The sequence below is a fragment of the Thyridium curvatum genome (genome assembly GCF_004353045.1).
Source record: "Thyridium curvatum strain D216 chromosome Unknown NODE_24_length_455711_cov_82.946811, whole genome shotgun sequence".
In the NCBI taxonomy this organism is placed as follows: Eukaryota; Fungi; Ascomycota; class Sordariomycetes; order Thyridiales; family Thyridiaceae; genus Thyridium; species Thyridium curvatum.
The window spans coordinates 293,817-305,856 of record NW_022156779.1 but is presented as its reverse complement, the minus strand read 5'-3'; the positions used below and the strand labels follow the sequence as shown (position 1 = coordinate 305,856).

Below are 12,040 nucleotides of genomic sequence, written 5' to 3'. Positions count from 1 at the left end.
CAATGATACCCCAATACTACTTTTGCAATTCTGGATCATATTCGCTGCCAGACGATGTATCAACTTACCTCTCTGTCATTGCGCTGGACAAACTCCCACCGGTGTGAAATCTCGCCAGTCGTCACTGCGAACATGCATTGAGAAGTTGAAGAAGAAAATGACATGGATTAAACATGCTCCAAGTTGGGAACATAGTACTACCTCCAACGCCCCTATGTTCAAGGGATATGTGACCATTTGCTTTAAAAAGAAAAAAAAGAAAGCACTGCGCTGTTACTGTACAGTAAGAGAAAGGCCTCCCAATGATTTCCTCCCGATCAACATCACACACATATCAGGGCACGTAGATCCTGCTGAAGCTGATGACCTCGCGCCGGCAGCACACGCACTTGTCAAAGTTGTTCATGGCCAGCGACACGCGGCAGTCGTCGCACAGGCTCAGGCACCGGCAGGGCCACACGATGATGGTGCGCGGCACGCTCTGGCACACGACGCACTGCGGGCCGTCGGGGCCCAGGCCCGCCGCGCCCTGAGCCCACGACTGCTGCTGCTGTCCGGCGGCGGCGGCGGCGGCGGCAGCCGAGGAGGAGGAAGCCTGCTGCTGTTGCCTGGTCGTGGTGGCCGCCCGGCGCGAGAGAAGGATCTGCTCGAGCAGCTGGGCCTCCTCTTCGGGCGTCAGCTTGGCCGACGAGCCGGCGGCGGCGTGCAGGCCGCCGATCGGGGCGAGGACCTGCGCGCGCTGGCGCTGCTGGAAGCGCCGGTAGGAGGAGCGGGTCATGATGCCGTCGGCGCCGAGGTGGGCGGCGAGGGTGCGGGCCTCCTCGCGCTCCTCGGGGCTGCGGGGGCTGAGCAGGCGGGCCAGGTCCGACATGGCCATGGGGTGGTCGTGGACGGGGCTTCCCTCCCGCGACGCAAAGGGCGACCTCTGCGTCGGGGTGCGCTGGCCGTCGTCTAGCCCCGGGAAGAAGCCGTCCGCGTCGTCGTCGTCGCGGTCAGACTCCCAGTCAGCCTCGCTACCGACGTCCGTCTCGGCCGTGGTGATCACGCTCGTGGCGTCTTCGTCGACGGGGCCCGAGGGCGCAAAGTCGCCGCTGCTGTCGGTGTTGCCCCACCAGCCACCCCGGAGCCACCAGCCATAGAGCCTGTTGTCGACGTCGTGCTCATCGCTGGCGACAGCACCACCCATCTCGTGTTGAAACTGCAGGCGCCTGCGCAGCTCCATCTCGACATCCACGTGGTCATTGCGCGGGATCTGTATCCTTCCCGTTGCGCTGGGAAGCCACTCGTGTGCGGGCTCGCGAGAGCCGTCCGGCCTGGCTCCTTGCTTGTCGTGCTCACGGGCACCCTTGGGCCGCTGGGCTAGCCATAAGAGCCACCGTGGCGGGTTTCTCACGCCGCACCAGGCTAGCATTCGGCACATCAAGATGGCATTCATGCTGATGACCAGGCGATTGATGTGCATGAGGTAGTCCATCGCCATCAGCCAGCGGCCACTTCGCTCCGCGGCGCCGACCCCATCTCTGAAGGGGCGCATCCTCTCACCGTTCTTGTTCCTCACTTTCTGTGCAACACGCTCCCGGGCATACCCACTTGACGCCCTCTCGCTGCCGTCCTGGGCAGGGACCAATCCGATCGCGCCAAAGGAGTCAAACCTCGCGCCGGTGGTGCTCGAGCCTATCCAATGCATCCGCAACTCTTCGATCTCGCGAAGGCGCTCGTCCTCCAACCACGTGCGCTGCTTGAGATTGACCTTGCGGTCCTCGTTCAGATAAACAGCCTCGCTCGCCATAGTGATGGCGCCAAAGCCTGCCCTCAGTAAGGCGGTATAAAAGTCCATCTCCCACGATATCCTAATCTCTCCAAGCGAGACATTTGCTTGCATGTTACTATGCGCGCGCCGTAGCCTGTCTCTGAATGTGGCTTGTGGCCTATCATCGGGTTGGGCGGCAGTGGTGAGAAGCAGCGCTAAGCCGTAGATGAAGAAACATATGATGATACCACACAAGACCATAACATGGGGTATGAACCCAATTATGCAGACAGTCGGGAAGCGAAGGAGCCCCTGCCCAGAAGGGTCGTCGACAGAGAACGTGATGACGTTCCAGATGATGCTGCTCATAAAACACATGGCCCAAAAGCCGGTGCTGACCAGTCGGAACTTGGATTGCAAGTTGAAGACGCCAAGGACGTGACTTGTCATGTGGCTCATGGAGGAGAGGAAGGCGACTAGGAGAACCTCTGGCGGAGTGTTGACTCTCCTCAAGATCATTGCTCGGCTGATGGCAATGTTCGCGCCCAGGTTGGCAGACGAGCCAGTGTTCTCTCCAGATGATGTGAACAAACCCCATCCTAGCTGATTGCTGATCGCAGCGTCAGCCTCGGCAAAGGCAAGCGAGTGCTCAAAGAGCGTCATGCCCGTCTCGGCAGCAACAGCTCGGCCTTGGACTGCACAGGAAACGGTCTCCAAGAACTGGCTGAGACAGAACGTGCCAAACAGCGGCCACAGCCGTGACAGAGAGCCTCGCAGATCAGCTGCTATGTCGAGATCATCTGGCGGTACCATCTTGACAGCGAGACATGACTCGAGGTCGCTGGCTCCCAGGAGCAGCTTCGAGCTCAGGCCATGCAGGAAGGTGCTGGTCTGGGAGAACATGAGGTCCGACTTCTTGCTAGGGTCGCCCCAGCGCATCTCGGCGAAATCCGGCGAGGTCTGGCATTGGATCGACTGCAACAGCCGCCGGGCCTGCAGTGCCAGGAGGACAATGGGCAGGAAGCGCAGCAGGAGGCGGATCTGCCAGCGCAGGCGCAGGCGGCGTCGGGTGGCGGCGAAGATGTGGGTGCGGTTGAGGACGATAGCCATGGCGATGCAGCACAACGCCCACTTGCTCGTCGCATAGCTGAAGACGCTCCCGAGGCCCCGCGCCCCTTCGAGGGAAAAGCGGGACGGCGACGCCGCCCCGGCCGCCGCCGCACCTTGGGCACCTTGTTGGGTGGCCGCCGCGAACGAGCGAGCGGCGGCGGCGCTGGCGGCGAAACTGCCCGAGGGCGGAGCTGTGGTTGCGTGGAAGATGATGCCGGAGTCTGTGGCCTCGGGTATAACTCGCTGGCCGAAGCCGTCGATAGCGTCGGGGAAGGAGATAAAGGAACCGAGCTTGCCCAGCTTCATGACCATCCTCGGACCAGCCCAGACGAGGTCCTCGAGTGAGGGGGCCAGCTTGGACATATTGAGGTAGCCCAGGTGCTGTGCCGTCCACGAGGTGAAGTTGTGCCACATGCTCGAGTTGTCGAAAGCGGCGACCACCGGCACGGATGGCGGCGGGACCATGGTGTCCGCCATGGTGATGGAAGGAGAGCTCGTCAGAGCGCAGGCGCAGACAGACAGCCTGCGGTCAAACGCTTTCGATACTTCTGTTTATTGTCGAGGTGTGTCTATCGCGAAGGCGATCGAGCGATGTTTGGCATGTACGATGCAGGCGGTGATTCCGAGTTTCGTTCTACTGGGACCGAGTGCGGTGCATGATTGGGGCCAAGAAGCCGCGGCTCCGGCCTGCGTTCGGGGAGAGGGGCTGTCGGGTAGAGTAATCTTTGGATGACACGGCGTTGGATTTGCGATCCTGACGCCTCTTCCCTTTCTGTGCGCGAGAAGGGAGTGACGTGGTCGGGCCGCTTATCGAAGATGGGAGAGGGGAGGGATTAAGTCGGCCGTTATATCTGTCTGTGCTGCGGATCGAGTGGAACGGGAGTGAGCGGAGGAGACCTTGGTAAGGTGTCGCGTGGAGAGATCCGCCAGCGAGCCGGTAAAGGGCCTAACCAGGAGTGGTTCACACAGGGTGGGGTAGCGCTGATGCTGCTGAGGGCGTGGTAAGGTTTGGGTTAACGTCTGGCTACTTTAGGAAAGTTTGGGGGAACCAAACATTTCCCCCAGGAATTACCTACACCAAGCTAGGTACACTACGGAAGTACCATCCTACATCTACATATCCATGGATGATGAGCAGCATGCAATTCGTCAAACTTTGAGGCAAGTACCCTCGTGGGAACAAACGTAGGAGAAGCTTTCAAGAGCGGTACACATGTCAACATCTAAGTAGTCTTAGGTATGTTGGGCAGAAGAGCTGTATTGTTGAGTTTGCAACTTGCATTCAATGCCGCTACCTAGAATCCCTTATCCGCCAGAACACCGGGGGGTATCATTCCTACCAAATCCACCAAGCCAGCCGAGATTTCGTCTTCTCTCCTGTTCCTCCTCCTCCTCCTGAAAGGCTCACTTGAGCAGCCCGGCGATACCAAGTTCCTCTCTCCGACTCCGCACCTCCTCCACCGCGCCCGACATGTCGGTTTCGCCCGGGTGGCGGAGCTGCCAGGCCATGCACACGTCCAGGGCTGGCGCCATCCATTTGCCTGGTTTGATACCGAGAGCACTTCCCAGCTGATGCCCATCGATGAGCCGTTTGATCGAGGGCGCTTCCATGAGGTCGAGCGCTCGTATATGCTTCAAGAACTCTTCCCAGCTAGCCAGGATCTCATCACGAGCTACCTGGCTCTCAGACGCCATGACCTCGGTGAGGATAGCGTAGAGGACTTGCAATTTCCAGTCCACACCCCGATCCTCCCAACGCCGGATCGGCATGCCGAGGCGATCCCGCTCGTTGGTAAAGTCCTTCTTTTGCTCGTAAACCGCCTGCTTGAGACCCATAATCTCTGGCCTATGGCGGTGTGCGGCTGTCACAAGGTCGCATAGGCGGTTGGGCGCCTTGATTCCCTCTCTTGCGGCCAAGGTTATCGGTGGCGGCGGGGTCTTGCCCCTCGCAGGTGGTGCAGGGTCAGGGACTGACTCCCACGGGGTCAAGGCTGCCAGCACCCATGCGCAGTAGCTACCCTCTTCGGTGCTCACAAGGGTGCTGTAGATCGATGCGGAAGACCTATCATCCTCTAGGTACTGCAGGCACTCATATGCCGCCTGCCATTTGAGGGTGTCAGGCCGGGCCATATCGGCCTTGGACGGATCTGTGAAGATGGTGTTGTAGAGATGGAGCCTGTCTATGAACCGCAAGGATTCGCAGGGATGGTTTCCTATCAATCCTGTCAGCCTCTCTGATATAGATGATGGTCATCACACTTCTGAAAGGGGCAATATCTCACCTTTTAGCATCTTCTCGACCTCGATACCCACTCTCTCGCGACTGATCTTGAGCTTCAGTGCATCCAGCACCCGCTGGTCCTCCATCGCTCGCTCAGATGCCGGATCAATGGTGAACTCCAGCCGGCTGGCAAACCGCACCAGTCTTAGGACGCGCAAGGGATCGTCTGTGAAAGTCTGCAAGGGCTCGAGTGGCGTCCGGATGACCTTCCTCTTCATGTCCTTCATCCCGCCCGTGAAATCCTCGATCTCGTCGGTATGCAGGTTGTAGAACAGTGCATTCACAGTAGCATCTCGACGAAGAGCATCTTCCTCGGCTGTGCCGAACTCGATCTGGGGGTTGCGGCTATCCTCCGTATAAGTCTCCTTTCGTAGGTTGACAAAGTCCACTTCGACGCCGAACATCCTGACCGTAGCCGTTTCCAGATGCTTTGACTTGTCCGGGTTGGCAGCCACCTTGTAGAGGTTTCCAACGTCCTCGGGCCGAATGCTGTGTTTCTCGACATTGGCCGCATCTTCACAAAACTCGCGCATTTTTGTGGCGAAGGGAAACCCAGTCATGGAGTTGATCGCCGTGTCGATGTCATGGCTCTCAATACCCAGGACCTTGTCCCGGACCCAGCCGCCAGCCCATCTCAAGATGAGCGGCTCGGCATCTTTGCGATCAGGTGCCTTGTTGATGTAGGAGGCAACGTCGAGAAGAAGACCTTTGAGCTGCTTCTCGCGCTCATTGAGCTGAATGGTGGACATTGCCCTGATATGGTAGCCTCCGGAAATATCCTCTATCTTTCGCTTCATATGGTGTTGAAGACAAAAGAGTGAGGCTGCGTGGACTCTGTGTAATGACGGTCGGGCTCGACGCCAGCTCAACATGAGTCACTCGGCCACAGCCATCAAACCAAACCGGAGGCCCAGGGAAAGAAGGTGTTATCCGGGATACTTGTCACAGTTGGGGCGCAGGTTTCGTAGACTGCGAAGGGACGAGCTGGAGGCCTTTGTAAATTGCTTGGCTGAGATTTTGCTCATCAAATGTGACAAAGGATGTGGTGAGTGGACAGTAAGTTAGGGCGTTGACAATGCATTGTCAATGGAGAAAGCCGCTTGGACAAGTGTGAAGAATTAGTGGGGCGGGTTTGCCATGCACGACAGCATCCACCTCGAACGCTCGAACTCTCAATCATCAGACTCATCACCAAGTCCATCATGAATGCTCGACCTTTCATAGCATATCAAAACGTAGCTAAAGTTAGTCCTATATCCACAAAAAGGTGCAGCCAAAATCAGCTCCATGAATTCAAGCAAGAAAGAGAGGTTGTTTCAAGTGATGTCCAGAGAAAGGTGCCTAGGTATTCATTTAGGTTCACAAACAGCGCTGCTCTGTTTACCATTTCACTCAGTCCACGTCATGCCGAGGGAACAGCTCATTTTTCGGTGTTCATGGTACCGCAAACATGTCACAGATAGACATCCTGAGTTTGATCATTCCTGCACACTTGTGCATTTATGTACTCGAGTTTAGGACATAAAGAGGCCGAAGGAGGGCTATATCTGTATACAGGTGGGTAGTTACTTCACGCAGAGCTTGAACTTGCTGAAGCACTAACCCCACCATCTGGCTCTGACCTGCCACTAAACCCATGCCCTCAGCGTTGGAGAAGCACCCCATCAATTGCACTTAGAACACCCGACTGCCTGGAGTTTGACCGGATCGCAATTTGATGATCTAGCAGAACCACACACATTCTCACTTCATCCTCACAGCATTTCAAACATAGCGCACTTTCCCCAGGCTGGTGTTTACAAGCCTTGGAGGCCAAACTCAGCCATGGGTAACGGTAAGCCCCTCAGAAATTGTTGTAAACCTTGAGCAGCATTCTAACACACTCTCACCAGACGACAGGAAAAACGACTTGTCAGGGACAAAGACTTGGCGTGAAGTTGCATCGAAGCTGCCAGCTTCAGCTGGACCGGTACGGTCTTATCTCTTGCTGATTTTTTCTTTACAAGAAGTACGTCTAATCAACTGTGAAAAAGGCAAATATCGACTTGTTGCGACCTCTGAAAGAGCGCTTGGATCGAAACGACCTCGTTGAGGCCAGTCTGGAGGAGAAGGACCGCGCTCAGGAGGCAATATGCAACTTTGCATCCCGTTGCATCACGCCGTGTCTCGTGGAAGGAGACCACGATGAAGGTATGGAACTTGAGGGCTGGCGAGCAAAGAGATCGCCATGCTGACCCGGACAGACGTCGATGAAGAGCAAGCCCGCCAGTCGCTGATCGAGAGCTGCCAAAGAGCCTCGGAGGACAGTCTCTCCATTCTCACAGAAGCCACTAGCTCATGGCAGGTCAAAATGCGTGACGATGATTTGATCACGATCATTGCCTTTACAGATGCCCACCAGCCATGGTCCAGCGAGGCAGCCGCGGCGGAAGCGTTGAAAATTGCTGATTCACAGTTCGCAGTTCGCAGCAGGGATAGCTTTGTTGTCGATGGGATCCTGCAGAATTATCTACGGCCCCTTTTCTCAAAATCGAGACCTGCCACGGTCACTGCATCCGGTAGGAAAGCAGAATTCCCCGAGGAAGCTGATCCGCATCAGGGGCTAGAGAACGAAACACGCAAGATCAAGCCCTGGAAATACGGCGATTTGCGGGCCACGTCGGTATTTGCCTGGGCCGTGGCGAGCGCTTCCAACGTACGTATAGAAAAGAGTGGTTCATCATATGCTGGGGTATCTATTGCTCATCCGGATAGTTACTAACCACATGCTCCAGGACCTCGTCAGCAAGCATTGGCCCTTGTTCATCCCAGTCCTCCTCACACTCCTGGACGACCCCAGTACGCCAGTCAGGGTACAGGGTCTGCAAGCTCTCCATGGCTTTCTCACCAAATTACCCCCAAAGATTCTTCAGGAGACAGGACTTCACACTGTGTTCGAGGAGGCCGTCATGCCGACCCTGATGTTCCTGCCCAGTATCACCCCAGAAGAGGAGTCGCTACAAATGCTGCCCCTAGCTTATGCAGCTCTGCTTGACCTCATACAATGCTCCAAGGACGCCACTTCCAAGAATAAGCTCTTCGACAGGATCTTGCGCGAGGGCGTCTTCGCGGGGTATTTTCACGCCAAGGACCACGTCAAGATCGTGCAGGCTTTGCTGGTACAGACAAAGTCGGTCGTCACAGCGATGGGCTTGCAGGCTGTGAAGCACCTCAAGGTACGACCTGCCTCTTGCCGAGAGATATGTCGAGCGATACAACTGACTCTCGGGATCTATATAGGACCTCATACCGATGCTTTCAGAAGTGATGACGGACCCGTTCGCACTGGCTCTTCCAAGCAGGCTCGTTGCTGCAAACGAAACCCTGCAAGCCATCCTCACCACGTGTTGGCCAAGGTTGACGCAGGGTCCCTGGCAGAACGAGATCCTCAAGATCCTCGTCCTCTGCTGGATCAATGTCCTCGAGAGCGATCTTGCAGTACAGCAACGACAGCAGATCCAGGATGGCCTGGTCCGCACTGCCAACATGCTGACCGCCACCATGAGGGCCGGTGAAGTCGATGCCGAATCCAGCATCCGGCCTTTGATAGCCGGAGAGCCGCGCCTGAGCGGCCTATTTCCCGGAAGCGCAGCTTCCATCAGTCCACAGGCAGCTGTTTGAATAGCGACTTGCCCCTCAGCCACTTCCTATAAGCCTTGTACCTCTTCTTCTGAGCGTCCTCCTCCAACACAGTTAGCGGGTTCTCGTTGACCTTTAGCAAATCCGAGTACACCGCGTAGTCCTCCTCAGGGACCATGGACGGCATCGACAGACCCTCGGACTGCCAGCTTCCATTGATATACTCCTGGTACTCGCTGTCCACCTCGGTGATGGGCGTCTCCGCCGAGACAACGAGCGGCAGGTTCTGCGGGTGCGATATGTATCGAGCATAGTCTTCCGTCTCTTGGGTGTCGACGGAGGGGTTGGTAGACTCGTGGACCATCTTTGTGAAGGTCCATTGTGCGGCGCGTGTCTTCTCCAAGCTGGTGGGTTTGTGCTTTGTCTGTTCTCCCGGCGCAAGCATGCTGGTTCCTTCCTTCATGATACCGGCCATTCCGTTTGTACCAGCCCGGCTGTCTTGCTGACTAGGCTGCAGCCAGCCTCGGATGCCCCGAGCGGTGGTGCTGGTCTTACCAGACATGATCGAGGCCGAGTCATCGCCGGCAAGAGAGTCATGAGGCATCAGGATAGTCACTTCCTTCTTAGGTTTCTTCTTGTCCTGGGCGTCATGATCGCCATGTCCACCACTACCGCCGCCGGTGCCGCCGCCGCCACCGCCCTCGTTGCGGACGCGGAAGGGGCTGAGGTCGTAACGACCTTCCTGGCTAGACTTGAAGGGAATGTACTTGATGGTCGAGTTCATCTTATAAGGGAACATCTTGAGAAAGGAGGACAAAGTGGACGGACGATAGTATTCCAACCAATAGTCGTCAAAGAACGAGGTGGGCTTCTTGCCTCCCTCGTCGAATTGCGGCGGCACATAAGGCGGCAACTTGCGCTCCTCGAGATGCTCCGGGGTGAACCAATTGATGTAGCCGCGCTTTCTCTGCTCGAGCCAGCTGCGCGGATCAGCATGGTGCAGGTAGTAATCGGTTGCTAGATCCCAGAGCATGGGCTGTCCCTGAGCAAATATATAATTCCCGAGAAACAGATTATACGCCTCCTGGCGCTGCCCATCTAGGAACGAATTGTTGTAATAGCGCTTGAAGCTCTCGATCATGTCGCGTGAGTGGCTGGTCCACTGGTTGATTTTGCGGTAGGTCTCCATCGTATTCACGAGCTGCGAGCCTCCGTACTGCACCGCGATGGTGTCGCCGTGATCGTGATACATGTGAGTGAAGAGATTGACCGCATCCGTGTCGTAGTTGATGCAGGTGTCTTCAAGAATTCCCAGCGCATGCAGTTGATGACCCAAGGCACGCTTACCAATGACGAATTGAGCAGCATTTGTACGGTCGAGGCAATCAATGCAGTTGGTCCTCGCCACACCATTCTGCACCCGGATGGGAGTGATATGGCCGTCCCCGTTCTGGAAGAAGCCAGTTGTGGTCACCACGTCCTCGGCGATGCTTTCCAGGGTACCGATGACGTCTTGATCCCGGCTTTTCGCTGCCCTGGACATGTCCCAGGCCCGGTGGATAATCTTCTTGCCCTCTGGGAGGAACTGGTTGAGGTAGTCGATGGCCTTGGTGTACTCGTCCAGCAGTTTGGACTCTCTCGGCTGACGTTCCCGCGCCTTGACAAGGTTCAAGACGTATATCGGGGCGCCGTACCGCTCGAAGAGATTATCAAAGTGCAAAGCCGCCGCACCATAGAAAGGGTCGACGAGGTTGAGCTCGATCGGAGGCTTGGGAGTGACACCAGTGTTGTCTTGCGTCCAGTAGAGCGGGATGCTGCCGCGATGCTGTATGTACGAAGTATATTGAGGGCTTGCATAGAGCCTTGGACCAGGCGCGTGGAACGACGTCGTCAGCGCTTCTGATACTATCTGCTCCGTCTCGACGTCATTGGCGACATAGCCTAGATCATTGGCACCTCGTTTGAGGAATCTCGCCCCGGCAAAATAGCGGGAGCGCCGGGCTATGATGGTAATGTAGGCTACCCTTCCGTAGATTGATATGGAGGATTGGTCAATGTAGCCGTGAATGATGGGTCGGCACCAATCAAAGATCGAGTTCAGAGACTTGGCTGCGGGTTGGAGAAGGTGACTGTTCCAGACAAACATCGAGTTGAAGTCCTCATCACCGCCGGTGGGCTTTCCATTGAGTATTGCAGTCCGTTCTTTCGTGATATTGTACTGCAGTGTTCGGGTGATGTCGTAGGAATAGCTGTAGTAGAATGATCTAGTAAGGTCGAGGTTGTTCAAGATGTTGAGAAAGCGCGACTCCTCCGTGTTGCGCTGGTCCGCCCTGAAACGGGCAGGAGTGAGAGGGATAAGCTCTGTGCCATCGATCTGATAGATATAATGCCCCCCTATCATGGCTACCGTGCTCTTCTTGGTGATGAGCAGCATGTACCAGGGCCCCGTAAACTTGATGAAACCGAGCAAACCCCAGGTCGTGCAACGCAACTTGATGCCACCAGTTCCTTTGTTTCCATCGTCGATAGTGTCTAGCAGTTGGTTCATCTCCTTCTGGCTGTATACGATCTTGTCGTCTGTGATACTGAGGTCTGACGAATCGTCTGTCGTCCGGTCGATCTTCAGGATGCGATACCGCTTCTCCGCCACGTCGCCGCCCACGATGTAGTATCTGCTAGCTGTCTCGTACAGGCTGAACTTGTGCATCCTGTGCATGAGCCTATGAGGCCTCTTTCCCCCTTCCTCAGGCGTAGGCAACACCTCGTCCTCATCCTCGTTCTCATCTTCATGGACAGAGCCGTCGGGGCTCGAAGTGCGCACAAAGGGCGTCGCTACTGCTGGCTCGTCGTCATCGTCGTCGTCGTCTTCGGCCTTTCGCGCCTGCGTGGCCGTACCCGAGGCCAAAGGGCTGGTCTCGTTACTCGCGTTGTTGAGCAGAAGCGGGAAGATTGGGCGATCCGACTTTACCACCGGCTCTGGGTCGGGGTCGGAAGGAATGGTGCTGTCTCCGGCGAGATTGACGTCGTCGGGTCTGCTGTCCATTATGGCCGACTACATCGACTCAAGAGGGGTTGTCTTGGGTCGAGATAGACATGCCCGCAATTCAAGCAGCCTATGCCGTTTCTGAGCGCATATCCAGCTTACTTGACGTAGTCTTTGATTGTCGTTGAGAGCAGCATTGCTGGTTGGTGTGGGGAAGCGGCCGGATCTGCCCAGTTCAATCCAGTGTGGGGAGCTACGTTCAAGCTATCCATTTTAGTGGGCGTGTTCCCGGCACCGC

At 56.4% G+C, this 12,040-nt stretch overlaps 4 protein-coding genes across 4 annotated transcripts; 1 reads left to right on the top strand and 3 right to left on the bottom strand.

Moving 5' to 3' along the window:
* Positions 1-334: 334 nt before the first annotated feature.
* On the bottom strand, positions 335-3,337 carry E0L32_004882 (uncharacterized protein; the record flags this gene model as incomplete). The annotated part of the gene is made up of 1 exon (XM_031139341.1): positions 335-3,337. One exon carries the CDS (start codon positions 3,335-3,337, stop codon positions 335-337), a length of 3,003 nt encoding a protein of 1,000 aa, XP_030996763.1.
* A 927-nt stretch (positions 3,338-4,264) lies between these two features.
* E0L32_004881 (uncharacterized protein) lies at positions 4,265-5,938 on the bottom strand (the record flags this gene model as incomplete). Its single annotated transcript, XM_031139340.1, has 2 exons — positions 4,265-5,073; positions 5,143-5,938. 2 exons carry the CDS (start codon positions 5,936-5,938, stop codon positions 4,265-4,267), a joined length of 1,605 nt encoding a protein of 534 aa, XP_030996762.1.
* A 1,027-nt stretch (positions 5,939-6,965) lies between these two features.
* E0L32_004880 (uncharacterized protein) lies at positions 6,966-8,695 on the top strand (the record flags this gene model as incomplete). Its single annotated transcript, XM_031139339.1, has 5 exons — positions 6,966-6,975; positions 7,034-7,110; positions 7,175-7,331; positions 7,385-7,836; positions 7,916-8,695. 5 exons carry the CDS (start codon positions 6,966-6,968, stop codon positions 8,693-8,695), a joined length of 1,476 nt encoding a protein of 491 aa, XP_030996761.1.
* An 83-nt stretch (positions 8,696-8,778) lies between these two features.
* Positions 8,779-11,802, bottom strand: E0L32_004879 (uncharacterized protein; the record flags this gene model as incomplete). The annotated part of the gene is made up of 1 exon (XM_031139338.1): positions 8,779-11,802. The coding sequence occupies one exon, from the start codon at positions 11,800-11,802 to the stop codon at positions 8,779-8,781; it is 3,024 nt and encodes a 1,007-aa protein (XP_030996760.1).
* Positions 11,803-12,040: the final 238 nt, after the last annotated feature.